Source organism: Salvia splendens, chromosome 5, assembly GCF_004379255.2.
Source record: "Salvia splendens isolate huo1 chromosome 5, SspV2, whole genome shotgun sequence".
Taxonomy (NCBI): Eukaryota; Viridiplantae; Streptophyta; class Magnoliopsida; order Lamiales; family Lamiaceae; genus Salvia; species Salvia splendens.
The window spans coordinates 33,744,359-33,762,664 of record NC_056036.1 but is presented as its reverse complement, the minus strand read 5'-3'; the positions used below and the strand labels follow the sequence as shown (position 1 = coordinate 33,762,664).

The window sequence follows — 18,306 nt, the reverse complement described above, 5'->3', positions numbered from 1 at the left end:
GTCTTCCATGATCAAGTTGTGCATTACAATGCAAGTGTACTTGATGTAGCAAATCTTGAAATCAACTTCGACCTTGACCTTTAACGATTGCGAAACTAACTTGTAGAAATACGAAGGATCTTGTGGTATCTTTCCAAGCTGCCTCTTGCTTCTGTGCAAAAAGAGCATGTTTGGGGTCTTATGGGACAAGTGTCTTTACAAAGGTAGGGGACCTCAGATAGATACTATACTATCATTGAGATAGTAACTCGTGTTGTAATGTCCTATCTGATGCTCATTATTCATTGCTTAAAATATACTCCCTTCGTCCCATAATATAAGTCTTATTTAGCTTGGGCACGAGTTTTAAGAAATGTAAAGAAAAATGGATTGAATAAGTGTCACGACCGCATTTTGCTAAGGATAGCGAAAGCGGGTAATCCGCTACTAATAAGAGAAATTAACAAAACGGGGAAAGAAAAGGGGCAGAACTCAAGGAACTTGCCGAAAAGGTCAAATCGATTAATACCATAAAATAGAATCCAAGTATCCAATTACATGGTCTTAGACATGGAATAATCATCTCATCAACTAAATCAGAGTTTGATGGTGAGGCTTTGAAACTGTCACTCAACAAAAGTACAGCAGAATAAGTCCTTACTAAACGACTTCGTGTATGAAGACACGAATCGTCGAAAGATCCACTTGATTAATTAATAATATCAACTCCGATCAATACTCCTTCATCTTGGTGTTCAACCTGCACATTTACGAATACATGCAGGGTTGTGTACAGGAGTACTCAGTGGACACGTGCCGAAAACAAAACATACATTATATAGTTGTCATCCATCAACAGTATCACACAGGGTTTTTCTTAAAAGGCCCGAGCATACTAAATTCTTTTGTGATCTTAAAAGTCCGACTGCAGTCTAAGTTCTTCAATTTTCCTACCATGTCTAAGAAACTCGTGCCGTGAAGGTGGCCACCTTCAACGGACACCCTCGCTGGCCAACCTCTCTAGGATGGCTCACGGCTCTTGTGCACATCATTCCGAACAGGATTTGCGATCCTATTGGAAACTGAATTAGTTACTTAATTTTGGCATCGCCGAACTCTCGACATATAGCCCTATCAGACAGGCCTCGAAAACCAACATTTTATGGCATGACAACAACTTTAAAAATAATCATATCTTCATTTTGAGAAAAGATGATATTTCATAATTTCAAAAGTATTTGCTTTATATCCACACTATAGTGCTGGGTATTAAAAGAAAGCACACCTGGTATGTTTATCTCCAATTAAAATCCTGGTCTGACCTCACTTGCCCTTGAATAATTTCTCATTTGAAAATAAATAGCGTAGCATGCTAATTAGCACTTGAGCTATTTTTCCTTGAGAAAAGAATGCATGCATCCTATAGGATAGCACCTACATCTTAGTCTCGGCTTTAATAGGATTTTTCTTAAATCCTAACTCGGTTTCACTGCTCTGCAGCATTTAATTATTTTCTTTACTTATTTTGGAGAAATTCTATTCTCTCTTAAATAATTAATTCGGGCGTTTATAAAAATATGGATTCTTGGAAAATCCCTTTCTCAAATCCTTTTCTTCGGATTTTCTTAATGCCGCCCATGGCGTCGCGGGGCGACGCCGGTCGGCCTTCGCGTCCCCAACTTTCTTACTTCCTGTCTTTGGAATTAATTAAACTATACGAGAATTTCGATTACTCATCCAAGCTCCATTTTCCCCATTAAAACTCGGCCCTTAATTAATTTAGTAGATCCGGACTTAATCCACTAATTAAATTCTAATAAAGTGGCCCAAGGTAATTTAATTAGTAGGCCCAAGTCTTTAAGTCCAAAGCCCTTTTTTATTTAAAAGGAGCAGCCCAATCCCTTTAATTTTCCTATTGGGCTCCTTTTCTTCTCTTTTTCCCCTATGGCCCAAATTCTAGAGTCAAATACTCCCTCTACACCCATCGGACTCCTCCAGAATTTCCCAAACATTTCTTCTTTTTCCTTTCTTCTTCATCAATCGCGATCCCTAATTTGGGAAAAGTAGCAGCGATTCCTTCTTCTCCCCCTCCCGTCGAATCTCGCCGCTCCTCCACGTCGCCAGCTCCGCCTCCCTTCTCCATTCCCACACGTCTTCTCCCGATCTTCCCCTAGTTCTCTTTCATTCCCAACTCGAATCCCTAATTTAGGAATTTAGGGGTTGCGTCCCTTCTCTGGCGAAAACGCCGTCGTCTTGCTCCCTCCGGGGCCTCTCACTCCCGGTTTCCCCTTTTCTTCACGGAGGAGCTACCGATTTGGAGGAGGCATCGCCTCTTCCACTTCCCGTTCCGATGGAAACGCCAACTCGACGGACGCTGAAACTTTATCGACATCTCTTCGGCGGGCTTACTTCCGCGACAGCCGAACCGCCTCCGTCAAGCTCTCTGTTCCAGCGGTGGCGCCTCACCGGATCAGAAGCCGCCGTCTCTTCTTCCTCCGCCGAGTGCCACCTCCGTCGTTGGTCATCGTCGGGCAGCCCTTTGCACAAGCTAAGTCATCCTTTCCCCTTTTCCCCTTTTCACCATTTCGATTTATTAGAAATGGACCATTCACCCCTTAAGAGCATCTTCAGTAAGATTGGACGTCAAATAGCCCTCACATAGCCTTCACACTGTCACATCATCAGCACTACAATTCTCCTGTCACATCAGCTTGCCACATCAACTGAACATCAAATAGCGCTCATATAGTCTTCACACTACCTATCCACATCACTAATAACAATTATATAATTTAATTTACACTCGTACCAACATACGGAATTTAATTTACGAGACAAATACGGAAAATTCGAATAATAATATTAAAACTTAAAAAGTATATTAATTAAAAAAAAATACAATAATTTAAAAAAAATACAAAAATTAAAAAGTACATTAATTTAAAAAAATAAAACAAAATCACTCCTCGCCGCCGTCCTCGTCTCCGTCGTCGCCCAGCGCTTCTTCACCGTCGTCGCCGCCGCCTCCGTCGCCGCCTACGCCGCGGCTATTCCCGCCGGTGTCCCTCCTCATCGCCTCCAATTCTTCACGCTGGCTTTGGAGCAATACACGAAGAAAATCCTTCACCTCGGGGTCCACCGCCGCTTGGAAGTCGGCTAAGGTCTTCACCATTTGAGCGCGCGTTTGTTGGCGCGCGAAGAATTTGAGCTCCTCGGTAGACCTGCCGAGGGGGGTGTCGAATGGACCCCCTGGGAACTCGGGGTGCCCCCCTGCAACCTGTTGCGCCCGCCTTTGACCAATCGGGCAAGGTCGGCGACCGAACGAACGAGGAGTCGGGACCTCCTGGGCCGTCTCGGGGAGGTCTGTCGAACCACCGCTGCTGCCGCTATAATCTCCGGTATAGTTCAGTTTCTGCCTCTTCGGCCAGCCAGCGTCGACGCCTGCCCGAAATTTCTCCGACTCGTTAAGCACAACGTAGCAGTTCCAGTAGGTGAACTCATAATACTTCTTCTGCGGATCGGGGTAGGCTTTCTCCGCAATCCTCCTGCAGTCTTCCTTTGTTTGGCCACTGGTCTGCATGCGGAGGGCGTTGGCGTACAAACCCGAAAATCGAGAGACGCCAGACCTGATTCGGTCCCAGCACTTCCGGACCTCCTCCCCGGTGCACGGTCTCCCTTCAGGGCAAAATGCCCTGTAGGCTGCGACTATCTTGGCCTACAAGTTGACGATCCTCTGGTTGTTCGAAACGAGAGGATCGTCGCAGACACTCACCCACGCCTTGGCAACCGCAACGTTCTCCGCGTCCGTCCACTTCCTCCGGCCCCGGATTTCGGCCTCCGGCTGCGACGACTCGCCGACCTTCTTGGCCTTGCCCTTCTTCTTACCCCGCCCTACTCCCTGGCTTTGAATGAGAGTTTCCGGAACCTCGTTAATATCAAAACCCAAGTCCGCTAAGGAGAAGGTCTCCGTATACTGTGCATCCGTTGGGGTCGATGTATGCGAAGAACTGGTGGAAAAATCAAAAGTCGGCTGATAGGCGTTGTCCCCCCGTGCTTCCCCTGCGCCGGGGGAATCATCTGCTGCGCCGGTGGAATCATCTGCTGCGCCGGTGGCTGCATCCCGGGTGCCTACCCCGGCATCATCTGCATAGGGGGCTGCATGCCGGGTGCCCACCCCGGCATCATCTGCTGCCACGAGTACATGTTGTAGTACCCGGTCATCGGAGGCCAACCACCTCCCCCAGGAGCCAGGGAAGTATGGGACCCTACCCCAGGAGTCGGGGGCGTCTGAGACCCTACACCGGGAGGCAGGGGAGTCTGAGACCATCCCCCGGGAGTCACTGGAGTACCTTCGTAGTTGTTCTCCATTGCTCGTTATTGATCTTGAACAGAAAGTAAGGTAGAGAGAGTACTCGTTAAAACAAGTGGTGCGAATGAAAATGACGTTCAAAGCACGTATATATAGTGTTTTCGGAAAAAAAAAATTTAAAATCTGACGCCGGTTTGACGCCGAATAGGGGTCCTACAATGGCTCCGTGAGGATCGGCGTCGGAACCGGCATCATCGCGCGAATCGGCATGGCCACGCCGATTTTGATGGGATCTTCATCACGTCGATGTGGGATAGAATTTAGAGAATTTAACACGATTTACTCCGAGCTTGGAGTTACGGAAGTATCAATTCATTGCTGGGTTTTGTTTATGTTTCTCTCTCGAGTTGCGATCTTGTTGGACAGATTTTGTTCTAAATTTGATTACCACTGGATGTTTATTGCTACTGGACTACATGTGATGCTAATTTCCTCTACTGATTGTTGAGGCTAGTTCTAAGTCTTCCTGAGTTCTTGTTCTTGATTGCCTACTGTGATTGCTCTACTGTGATGCAAGGGAGGGTGTCGAGGGAATTACCTTAGTTTGGATGGTTCCTTCTGTTTATGCGGCTGTCCTCCTTGCTCCTTCCTCTCCCCTTTGCTGCACTCGTATTATGTGAAAGTTTGGGTGCTCAAAAGTGGGGAGAAGGGAGATGGTGAGGGTCTGTTTATATAGCTCTCGCTCTTGGCATCTTGTGCCTGAAATTTTGGAGATTGTGTTTCTATTTTGGGGCTGCGGTGTTGGCTCTCTTTTGAGCCTTGTGACTGAGCCCCTTTACTTAATTGGTGTAACATTTTAGGTTGTTCTTAGGCTGGATTCTCGGCCTTGGTGTTGGGAAGGAGTATATGACCCATGATCCTTTTGAGCATGTTCAATGAGCTCATTTTACTATGCTCATTTGTCTTAGCTTCCATTTTGGTGTAAGATGGGAATGTGACAAAATGGCTGCCTCTCTGCCCAAGGAGGCAGCCTCTCGGCTGTACAATTCAGCCTGCTTCCTCTCCATGCTTATTCGAGTTTGCCCTTCCCTACCACTTTTCTATGAGATCATCTTCCAACCCCACTTTGTGTTAACTTTGCAGGTTTAGGGGGGACTGCCCCTTTTTGGAGTTTTGGTGGAGGTGGAAATCGAGAAAGATAAAGGAAGAGAAGGGAAGGGATTTACTACGTCACTCACTTTGTCTTATTGCTAAACAAGTTTAGCAATTGTTCAAGCATTAGGCTTGGAATAGCTCTTGACCAAGTCTTAATTTAGCCACTAGCTTGATGGTGGCTCCTTTCAAAACTTAGAGTAGGATTAGTTATCATTTTGTTCGGGAATCGAGGCATGTACTATTTGTATTTAAATTTTCTCCAATCATTTTCCAATAAATATCTCTTCTACTCTTACCATTGAAGTAAGAATTTCATTGCACTTAAAATTTTCCTCAACAAAATACTTAATTCATTCCAACGTTGGAGTTACAATGAAAATTCTACTCCTTCTAATGAGAATTAATCAGTGTTTTAAAAACCGGACCGGACCGGCTGGTTCGACCGGTTCAACCACGAACCGGCAGGCAGTCCAGTCCGGTTTGCCCTTAAAAACCACTAGCACATTGAATTGACGTGAACCGATGGAACCGGCCGGTCCAACCGTGAACCGGAAACCGAACCGGCCCGTCCGACCGTGAATCGGAAACCGGTTTTTCATTTTTACAAAATATTTTTTTAAGATTTGTTGTTGCTTTCACTTTTTTGACCGGATCACCCTTAAAAACCACTAGCACATTGAATCGCCGTGAACCAGTGGAACTGGCCGGTCCGACCGTGAACCGGAAACCGGTTTGTCACTTTTTCAAAATATTTTTTAAAGATTTTTTTAAGAGGAATAGATTTTTTGTTGTTAGGACTTGAACACATGGCATCATCTCTAAATACCTACCACTCTACCACATAGTCATTTTGAAACATTATGAACATTAATTATCCTTATACATTAAATCTGAAATTCTTTTTCCACCGAAACTAATAATTCATTTTAATTTTATATTCTTTTAAGAAATTGTTAATTATAATATATTTCTTATATTTTAATTATACTTTTACAATCACTAATATTTTACAATATAGGAGTTTATAATTATACATAGAGTTTAATACTAGTTTTTAATATTGTGTAGTGTAATTTATTATTGTATTTAAACTTAACGTCATTAAATATTCTAATAACAAGACTTGTTTTCTATAATAATATTATTAAATGTATAATACTATAATATTTATTGATAAAACATTTAATTAAATTTTATTATTTACTACTAAATATATATATATATATATATATATATATATATATATATATATATATATATATATATATATATATATATATATAGGTGTGATCAAATACAAACTCTCTATAATACAAACTATACAAACTGATGTTAACAGAGTGTACAAATTCTGTCAACGGGGGGCCGATGTCAACGGAGTGTACAAATTCTGTCAACGGGGGCTGATGTCAACAGGGGTGTACAAATTCTGATTGTTCGATGTCAACGGAGTGTACAGATTTGTAGGAAATGTTGACATTAGAAAAATCTCTTATATTAACTGTTGATTAATTGTATTAAGTGAGTATGATTAAAGTTTGTATAGTTTGTATTATAGAGGGTTTGTAGTTTATCACACCCTTATATATATATAGAGGGTTGTGATCAATGTTGAACCAATTTTAAAGACCGAACTAGAGACCAAATCTGGGCCATTAGATCTAGTTTTTTTGATGAGATGTGCTGCTGTGTAAATTTTTCGGTCTTCATTACAAGCCCATTTTACTTCATTGTATAGGTTTATTACTTCATTCCGTACGTAATACCTTGAAACTACAACATGTTTTTACTTTCTTCCAGTGGGTTTTGAAATGATTCAACATATGTTTCATTTGAATTCATTGACCTGAGTTTTTACTTTATTTACATTAAAAAATGCAATTTATTCAAGTGCGTTTATTACTTCATTCAGAAACGTTATTACTTCATTGGATAAGGTTTTTACTTCATTCCAGTAGGACTTCACATACTTCATTCCAATAATTTATTGCATCGTTCCATGTGTTTATTACACCATATCAGCGTTGTGGCGGTGGTGATAATTGGAATGAAGTAATAATCCTACTGGAATGAAGTTAAATCTTTGTAACATGTTTGTATGACTTATTTACCTTCGGATGAATTAAAATAGGCTCGTGATGAAGGCGAAAATAAATGATAAATTTGTGCCTCTCATCCATAAAAAACTAGATCAAAAAACCCTAATTTGGTATGGTTCGGTGGTTCGGTCTTTAAGAGTGGATTTGTGAATAATGGGACTCTATATATATATATATATAGGGTCCTGTTAGGTTGAGATTATTTACCTAAATTGAGAAATGAGATGCAATATCAGCCACTAATCCACAAGATTAACTAAATGTCAACAACTATCACATTATGTCAACACGGGGGTATAAGTGTCATTTCGTGTTTTAATGGGGAAGAAGAACTGCAGCCCCAAAATCAGTTTCCAAAACCACGACTGATCCTTGGAACTTGTGGAGCGGGTCGTCGGGGAAGAATATCTCGGAGAGGCGGAGGCGGAGCTTCTGAGAGGTGGTTTTGGGCGGCGGCGGGCAGACTCTGTGAACCTCCAGCGGCGGAAATGGCGGCATTGTTTCCCCTCCTAGCCGGCTGAGTCTCCGGCTGCCCGCTGTTTCGCTTCTTTCACTCTTTTCTCCGTCGAGAATGCCACATTCAATTTCTCAGTCTCACCGTCCGCGCCGTAGTCTCTATTTCTCTCTCTCTACCTGAATTTGATATAATTGGGGAAGATCTACTCAGCTTATGATTAATTCATTTCATATTGATTGGAGATTGCTCGCTACGTTGTTCAACTAAACTAATTGAACTGAGTGATGAATATCTCCACATTTTGAAAAATTAGGGTTCTTAGCTTCAGTTGTTTAATGTGTATTTTCGTCGGTTTTACAAATTTAGGGATCTTAGCACCAATTTGGTGTTGATTTGCTGACAGCAGTTTCTGCAACCTGGCTTTTCTGCGCTGCAATTCCAGCCCTACTAGTTAGTGGTTTTTCAGTTCCTGTAGCTATTCTGGGGAAACTCTAATTCAAGTCAATGTTAATGAAGAACTCAATTTCAAGGATAATGCAATTGTGAAATTATATTGATTTTAGGCAATGGTTGTAAAATGCAATGATTTTGTTTCTTTGATTGGATGTGGTGACATGCTATACTATCCATTGTTTTTCTCCATTGAATGCCTTCAAGAGAGTTGCGGAATCACTGGAGATGCTAATGGATGCCACGAGGGAAGGGCTGCCGGACACCATGGCTGTCGTTTGATTATCTGCGATGGAGATCATCGACTTGACAATGGAGCTCAGTGACAATGGTTCCGGTTGAAGCACCGATTGTAGCTGAATCGGTTGAAGCGCAGATCGAAGAGAATCGGCGTTCCACATCAGCGGTGGTTCCGATTTCTTCAGGTTCAGCAATTGATTCAAATTTTAAGTATATTGCTTCGATTTTAGTGTATTAAAACAAATCTGGATTTGTTTTCTTATGAATTTGATTTTTACTGAACTTTTTTGTTGATTAGCCATGGTAGAATCGCAATTGGAAGCATCACCTTCCAGTTAAGGATTTGTTTAAATTTTTAAGATTATTGACATTTCATACAATAGCTATTGACATAGCTATAATAACAGTATATGCTTATTTGAATAGTTGTTAGGATGACTGTAGGTTGAACCAGAAAGAGTTATTGATATAGATTTATTGTGTTTTATTTCATACAATAGCTATTGACATAGCTATAAAACAGAGTATATGCTTGTTTGAACAGAGTATATGATTTGTTTGACATGGCTATTGACATAGCTATAATTGGGATGCTTCGACAGCAAAGAAGAATTTCATTTCTCAGATAGATAATGAGATTCAAAGAAGACCAGATTTCAACTGGAGAAAAATTGATTGGTAATAAGATCTCACAATGACATTTACCTAAGAATATGAACATGTGTTCTTTGGATATAATTTTATCTTTAATGTCATTTTATCTTTCATGTCATACATGTCTTCTTCCCAGTTTGTACAAATTTCCATTACTATCTTGTAGTATATTGGATGAAGAAAAACACCATTGAGATAATAGATAACAACAAGCTACATAAAAATATGGATCTGTTCGTGAAGTATGACATTGATATTGGTTTAATGGTATGCTTTTATCTATGTTATTGACATATTCTCTACATTTGGTCGACATAATTTCTATATCATGTTAAAATGCTTTGTTTGTGTAGTTTGATTTAGTTATTTATATATTTTGCAGAAAGATATGTTTGAAGCATACTTCATAGAGAAGAAAATGTTAGATATTTCAGAAAATATAAACAAGTCTTCAATCAACTTTCCGCCTTTAGAGTGGGCCACAAGCACGAACAAAGAAGGACCGTGGTGTCTATTTGATGAGGCACATGGAGACCTATGTTGGCAAAAAGGGCAGTGAATGGGATATTGGCTTCTCTGCGCGTAGTGTAAAGATTCCCCACATACTCAGGGGAAGGTATTGCTACACGATGATTTCATCAATTTATAATAACCAGAGGTAGCCGATGTTACAACTGGCTCATGATTGGATAGAAGCAAACATGGGCAAATTGCTTGAGCTAAACAACAAGTACACGGAGTTGTTTAGTCGTAGAAAAAAGAAGTAAACAAAAAGTGATATTAATGTTTGATGTTAACTTATTTTTTGGATGAGTTTTAAAACTGTTATTGTGGATTCAGACTTTTGAACTTAGCAATTATATCTAATGTTAATCAGTTCAACAACTTGATTGAAATGTCAACAACTTATACACAAATGTCAACAGCTTGAATAAAGTGTGTACAACTCACAAAACAAATCTTAAAATTAAAAAAACAAAATCATACAATAGAATGTCAATAGAGAGCAAAATCAAATATCAACAACTAATAAGAAAATGTCAATAACTTGTAGTATATGTTAACAACTAAAAAACAACTCTGATAGTTGTTGGCATGGCTTGTATGTCTAGTTGACATGACTTATAATTGTTGTTGACATGGTTTCTATGTGCAGTTGACATGGTTGTATGTGTAGTTGACATGGCTTGTACTTGTAGTTGACACGATATGTACCGTAGTTGACATGTATGTGCCGTTGACACGATATGCACCATAGTTGACATAGTTATATTAGTTGTTGACATGGCTAGTATATATAGTTGTCATAATTTTTAATTGTAATTAACCTTAAAAACATGAATTGTAATTGTAATTACCCTTCCAGGCAGGACTGGGGTAGCCTGGACGCCCTTATCAGCGAGGAGCACAGAGGCAAGCCTGACTCCAACTTGTATTGAAATGTCAACAACTTATAACCAAATGTCAACAGCTTGCATAAAGTGTGTACAACTCAAAAAACAAATCTTAAAATTAAAAAAAAAAACAAAATCATACAAAAGAATGTCAATAGAGAGCAAAATCAAATATCAACAACTAATAAGAAAATGTCAATAACTTGTAGCATATGTTAACAACTAAAAAACAACTCTGATTGTTGTTGACATGGCTTGTACGTGTAGATGACATGGCTTGTAACACAGTTGACATGGCTTGTACGTGTAGTTGACACGATATGTACCGTAGTTGACATGACATGTATGTGCCGTTGACACGATATGCACCATAGTTGACATAGTTATATTAGTTGTTGACATGGCTAGTATATATAGTTGACATAATTTTTAATTATAATTAACCTTAAAAACATGAATTGTAATTGTAATTACCCCTCCAGGCACGACTGGGGCAGCCTGGACGCCCTCATCAACGAGGAGCACAGAGGCAAGCCTGACTCCAACTTGTATTGAAATGTCAACAACTTATACACAAATGTCAACAGCTTGAATAAAGTGTGTACAACTCAGAAAACAAATCTTAAAATTAAAAAAACAAAATCATACAATAGAATGTCAATAGAGAGCAAAATCAAATATCAACAACTAATAAGAAAATGTCAATAACTTGTAGCATATGTTAAAACTAAAAAAACAACTCTGGTAGTTAAAAAAAACAATTATGCCTACTTTCTGCCACAACTCCTAGCATTATGATCAGTCACTTTATAACACTTTCCACAACGCCTATGAAGTTTACTTGCTTTTTCAATTGCTTTCTCTATGCTTGACTTAATCCTGCTTTTCTTGTCACTTGCACCTCCCTTTGTACTAACCACATCTGGAGCATGTGCAGTTATTTCTTTAGGTACAGCAATACTATATATGTTCTTGATGGAATCATTTTCATCAACCGATGAAGATCCAGTAGTGTCATCAGTAAAAATTTCAGGACCAATACCCGCAAGCAAATGATCCAAAGTAACGTCCATGACACCTGTTACCAATCTGTAGCTTGTCATCTTCGTTAGAACCAGCAAACATATAACATGTCAATATCCTATATAAATTATATGAACACTAAATCTGTAACATGTCAACAGCTTATATAGTTTATGTCAACACAAAATTGAAATATACTAAACATGAGTGTTTTTGTTAGATACAGAGAATGTCGTCGTCCTGTTTGAGCAACATATGACAAATAAACTGAAATATCTATAGGAAATACTTCACATACCTTTGATATTTGTGAAAAAGCCTTTACAAATTTTCTTCTTTTCTTGCATCTGATTTAGGATCATTTGAACATCCACTTCTTCCAGTTTCTCTTTAATATCACGAGAACAATTCCTAACATCATTCAACGTACACCCAACAACATCATAACCACCAAAAAACTCCTTTAATAAGTTGAAAGTTGAAGTAGGACCGATGTTAGCTTTGGTGCAATCTTCAACAAACTTGTGATGAACATCATTCATACTGCGATTTCCTTTCATAAATCGCTTATGATCTTTGTCAACCATAGCATGATTGTGTTCCTCAATGAATTGATGCACAAGATAATATTTAACACCACAATCAGAAAAAAACTTGAAACTGATCCATGCTCCACATCCATACCTTTTTGTTTCACGTCTACGTTTCTTCTTTGAAGTTACTTCATCATCATCTGACACGTTTACATCCTCAGATATACTTACATCAACATCCAACGGATCAACTGTATGAAAACCTTGTCTGTTGCAAACAACATACTGAAAAAGTAATAACACCACCACTAGACCTATTTCCAAATCTTCGACAATCAAAACAAGCTTCTTGTGCATACTTTTCATAAAAGGAAATTCCCTCCTCAAGTGAAGAAAATTTTTGACCTTCATAATGCCTCAACTCAGCGTTGCAAATTGGAATAACAGATCCTACAACATAATGGGAAAATATGTCAACAACCTAAAACAGATAATGTCAACTAGCATATCTTAACTGACCCACACCAGAATCCAGAATCAAAATCTCAAAATAAACAGCACCAACATATCAGACATCCTATCATGGACTCTCAACCCTACCCATAACCCCTTCCTCCACCAACAAACACCACAGCATGGGTTCTTCAGCCAGGGGAGGGTGCATTTTGCATACAACTATTTTGTATGTCAACAAAATGTCAGTTTAGCTACATAGAATATTTAACAGGTAACATACGTCATGTCAACATATTTGCATTTATGTCAACAGAGCATCAATTCAAACCAGAACATAATGTCAACTAGCATATCCTAACTGACCCACACCAGAATCAAAATCTCAAAATACGCAGCACCAACACACCAACACCAACATCTTAGCCATCCTATCATGGACTGTCAACCCTACCCATAACACCTTCCTCCACCAACAAACACCACAGCAGGGGCTCTTCAGCCAGGGGAGAGTGCATTTTGCACACAACTATTTTATATGTCAACAAAATGTCAACAAAGAGTATAACTATATAGAATATTTAACAGGTAACATACATCATGTCAACAGATTTGCATTTATGTCAACAGAACATCAATTAAAATATCAACAACTATGCATTTATGTCAACGGAGTTCACCAACAAAGTACAAAAAAGTCATGTTAATGAAAACCAATCCAAATTACCTTCACCATTCGTCAACTCGACTAGTAATAAGATGAAGAATCCATCAGATAACACCTTAGGTATTGATTACGATTTGAACTCGAAGCTAAAGATGAAAAGGCAAAAAAAAAACTGATTAGGAACAAATTCGACTGGGCATCAACAAATAAAGCATAAAAACAGAATCAAAGTCTATAAAATCAACCTAAAAACTTCAGATTCAACCAAACTCCGTCGAATTAGTCATTTTTTTCAAAAATTGATATGCTGAGGAATCGTTGGATCAGAGATCGTTGAAATCGTCTGTATTCTAATTTTCGAATCAATTGAATCAGAAAGCATTGGAATCAGAGAGATCTCACAGAAATCGCCAATCTCACAAAAATCGCGATTGAAGACTGAAATTCAATTAAATTGGAATACAACACCAGCTTTTAGAATATTACTGTACACAATCCATGGAAGAACAATGACTGTTTAAACTAAGTTCATGAAGCAATTCTTATCTCCGTGTCTTAGCTAGCCTATTTATGAAAATTAGAAGAGAATGCAGATACTGCCAAATCTAACATTAGTATACATCTTCCATTCAAATGTCTATGAAGATGTTTGGTAATTAACTCCAACCAAATATTCAATTAACTCCAACAAGTTATTATCCAAAAAATAAAGCAACAATATTTGAAGATTTTAAAACAAATTGAACCTCTCGGCAACGAATTTGCTGAATTGAAGATTTGATGAACTCCAACAAATTGAAGATTTGATGAATTGAACCTCTCGCTGATCAAATTGAGAGCGGAACCGAACACGTCCACGAATTCAACCTCCGGCAACGAATTCGTTGAAGCTAACAATGCAGATTCCGACGAGATCGCAGATCTCCATAAAAAAATCAGCGATCTCAAGGAAGAGAATCGTAATATCATTCAAGGAAGGATGCGAAGAAGGAGAAGAAGAAGAACAACAGAAAATAATCGGCGGAGATCGCGCGCTGAGAGGAGGAGGTTCGCCTCAATGATCCCGAGGAGCAGCGGCGTATTCAAGCCGAGGAGCAAGAGAGATTGCGAGTCGAAGAGGATGTTTGACGGTAATCAGCAGCATCGATATGGCGGCGGCAATCGCCATTGTCGTCGACGAAATTAGAGGGATAAAGATGAAGATGGAGGGCTGATTAGCGGTAGTGATTTGGGAAAAAAAAGGATTTTTGGGAAGAAGAGAGGGGGATGTGAATTACCATTATACCCTTTCATAATAAATTAATTTAAAAATATTTTTTGTGTGGCAAAATCTGGACCACTCATTTAATAAAAATGAGTGGCTGAGATTGCATCTCATTCCTCAATTAGCTTAAAAAATCTCAAATGATCATGGACCTATATATATATATATATATATATATATAAACAATATTCCTGTTCAACCAATGGTTCGACCAGTGAACCGGTTGAACCAGTAACGACGTCGGTTCGCTTGCCGGTCCGGTTTTTAAAACATTGGAATTAATTGAGCTAATACCCGATTTATCTTGACCGAAGGGAATGAAATTCCGGGGCGTCACAATAAGTTAGTGGAATATGAGTCTTACTTAAATATACTTCATTAGTTTTATAATAAAATGTGAGTAGAATAAGTTGGTGGAATACGAAACATACTTACTACCTATGGTTAAAATGAAATAGTATGACTCTTATCGTGGAACGGAGGGAGCAGTATATATAAAGTTATTTCAATTTTTTTTCCATTTTTCAACTTATATCAAGATGGAATAAAGTATTTGGTCGAATTAGTGCATGCGTCCATTAATTGAAGAAGATAATACTTGAGGAACGTCAAAAAGAAGGGGAAGTCTGTTTTTATGAACAAACTACTAATTGGATATGTTCTTTACGTCTTATTTACGTAGTGTGAGCTTCGATAGTTTAATAAACAACACAAACGCATCCATAGGCTTGCACAAAAGCAATAAAAATATATTTATACGACACAATGAGACATGCCATTTTTCATGTTTGCCAATATATTCATAGAGAGGAATTTGTAATTGGAAAAGTGAGTTTTCACTGGAAAAAAATATCTGATCAGATTGATGTAAGGTCAGCTGGAAAATGGTGGGAAAAAGGGTTTAAAAAGGATATCAATGGTGGTGACAACCCCACGTGAACCAGCACCACCGCCGTTGATGGGTGGGTGGATGTCATGGTTGGCTTCATATCAACACTATAAAACGAGTGGAACCTAAAGTTGGATTACTATCATTACCTCATATGACTACCTCACCTAATTAATCTAATCTTCATCTCCCATTGTCCACCACCACTCCTCACACCCTCTTCTTTAATTTTTTTTATTCATTTTTTAGTGTGAGAGAATCATATCTAACCCTTCCAACTTTTTTGTGTTGATTTCATCTAGTCATTTTGGGATTAAAAATCCTTTGAATTTACATCATCCAATCTTCTCTTTCTTTGTTGCAAGGGAATCTAATACTTCTTGACCGTCTAACTACTGCCATTTTCTTTGAGATTCTTAAAGGCACATTAAACCACATACTAGAATATATTCATATAACTATTGTAAATGAAATCGATGTATCAAGTTATGGTTACTTGTTATACGTATCATCGAATCATCACCAAAGGAATAATAGAAAAGGATGCAACAAGCCAATGACCTATAATTACCTAGACTAATAAAAAGACAAATAAAAGATGACTCTCTAGCCATTCACTCACTTTATTGCTTTTTATCAAATTCATTTTCTCACCAATTTGTTTTCTATGAAATGCTAGTGCCTTCATTTCCTATCCTATCTCTCCTTTTTCCCTCTCTAAATTAGCCACAAAATGTTAGTAGAAGCAAAATACTAACCAATCTTTGCAACTAATTATGAGAAGGGGAAATGGAGAGAGACCACCAAACACCTAATCAAAACCCACCACCATCTCTCCTCTCGCCTAATCAAAACCCTAACACTTCCTCACCCAGAAATGTTAGCGACCGGCTGAAGAGAGACGAGTGGAGCGAAGGCGCTGTGTCGAGCCTGCTCGAGGCGTACGAGGCCAAATGGACGCTCCGGAACCGTGCCAAGCTCAAGGGCCAGGACTGGGAGGAAGTCGCCAAGCACGTCTCGGCTCGCGCCGGCGCCTCCAAATCGGCGAAGACGCTCACGCAGTGTAAGAATAAGATCGAGTCAATGAAGAAGAGGTACCGATCGGAGTCCGCTGCGGCGGCTGACGCCTCGTCGTGGCCTCTCTATCCTCGCCTCGATCTCCTCCTCCGCGGAAATAACGGAGTTGCTGCCGATCCTCCTCCTGCTGCTGAGTTTCCGTCTGCGCAAAATTCAAACGGCGCTGATCGTGATCGGGTGGGTAAGGTATGTATCAATGTCAAAATCGGTTGTGGAAATTAAATTTGATGGTTAATAGGAAGGATTAATGATGTAGGAGGAGGAAGGGGGCGGAAACAATGAAGAATCGGAGAAGAAGGCGATTGATGAGAGAGAGAGCAGCACAGCGGCAATTGATGAGGGGAAATTGAAGAGGAAGGAGAAATGGAGGAAGCGGGAGAGGGAGGGGAGCTGGGAGATAGGAGAGAGTATACGGTGGGTGGCGGAGGTGGTGGTGCGGGCGGAGGAGTCGAGGATGGAGACGATGAGAGAGATAGAGAGAATGAGGGCGGAAGCAGAGGCGAAGAGAGGGGAATTGGAGCTTAAACGGACTGAGATTATTGCTAATACTCAGCTACAGATTGCTAAGCTTTTTGCCAGAGGATCAACATCCATCCAATAATAAACCTCATTCATCAATTAATATACTACTAATATGTATACTTGGATGTGATTGCGATGTATGAGTATTTAAGAACTGTCTTAGTAGATTTTTATGGGATCAATTACTTCAAATCAGAAATGGTAATATGATTTTCATCTCTCTGACTCTAAGAAGTAGTAACATGCAAGTCTTAGTTTGATGACCTTGTTATAATAATACATACATTAAATAAGTTATCTTTACTGAGAAATAGTAGCAATTTTTTAAAATCATAAGTTCTAACATTAAATTGACGTAAATCAAATTGCAGGTTTGTTTAATTGATAGTAGAAAAAGAAATCCAGGAGTTGGTGAAGGTCATGATTGATTTCTATGCCACATGGTGTGGAGGACCTTGTATCTTCATGGCACAAGAACTTGCAATAGTATGTTTTTGTTGAGTAATGGTGCCTAGTGCCTATAATATTTGGAATCTTGATGGATTCCTTCAATAATGCCAAGCCTCATTTGTTTGTAAGAAATTAAATTTAGAGTGTGTTTATAACACATTTTTATGTCCTGTTTTATGATGAATTATTCATAGTAGTGTATGATAGGAATTGTGCAGAACAATTTCATAAATTATTTGTGTATCATCATGGTAGTGGAGAAATGATGTTGAAAGGTTTAAGTGGATTTATATGTCCACTTTGGTTTCCCCATCTTATTGAAGCTCAGTATGCTCCTCCGGGCATGACTTAATATCACCAGTCCTTCCATGTGGATGGATGTCCAGTAGTTCTGTTCTTCAGCCGTTAATGCTATGTTTTTGATCATATGCTCTTTCGTTGTTCGTCCTAAACGATATCTATGTTTTCGGTTTTTCCCAAGACCAAGTAACAAACACGTTGATGCTACAGGTTCGAGGGTTGCTAGCATTGTATTTCATCAGCCCTGACCCGAAGAAAGATGCTAATAGGGCAGAAGGTCTCGTCATGGACATCCAATTAAATTGGAACAATATGGAAAAAGGATGACATGCTTAAATCGAGAAATAATTTAAAAAAAAAAGGGACTCACCCCTGTACAAATGATGCGCGA

General features: G+C 39.2%; 2 protein-coding genes across 3 annotated transcripts; one reads left to right on the top strand and one right to left on the bottom strand.

Annotated features, from left to right (window-relative positions):
• Positions 1-11,453: 11,453 nt before the first annotated feature.
• On the bottom strand, positions 11,454-14,765 carry LOC121803434. Its single transcript, XM_042203098.1, has 4 exons — positions 14,160-14,765; positions 13,474-13,559; positions 12,059-12,743; positions 11,454-11,815 (listed from the first exon to the last, which is right to left on the bottom strand). Exons 3-4 carry the CDS (start codon positions 12,702-12,704, stop codon positions 11,505-11,507), a joined length of 957 nt encoding a protein of 318 aa, XP_042059032.1. The 5' UTR covers positions 12,705-12,743; positions 13,474-13,559; positions 14,160-14,765; the 3' UTR covers positions 11,454-11,504.
• A 956-nt stretch (positions 14,766-15,721) lies between these two features.
• Positions 15,722-17,384, top strand: LOC121802130 (trihelix transcription factor ASIL1-like). 2 transcript variants are annotated; one of them, XM_042201709.1, is made up of 2 exons: positions 15,722-16,820; positions 16,900-17,360. In XM_042201709.1, exons 1-2 carry the CDS (start codon positions 16,356-16,358, stop codon positions 17,242-17,244), a joined length of 810 nt encoding a protein of 269 aa, XP_042057643.1. In that variant the 5' UTR covers positions 15,722-16,355; the 3' UTR covers positions 17,245-17,360. The 2 variants fall into 2 exon arrangements, with proteins under 2 accessions (XP_042057643.1, XP_042057642.1); XM_042201708.1 differs by having other exon boundaries at positions 15,750-16,829; positions 16,900-17,384.
• Positions 17,385-18,306: the final 922 nt, after the last annotated feature.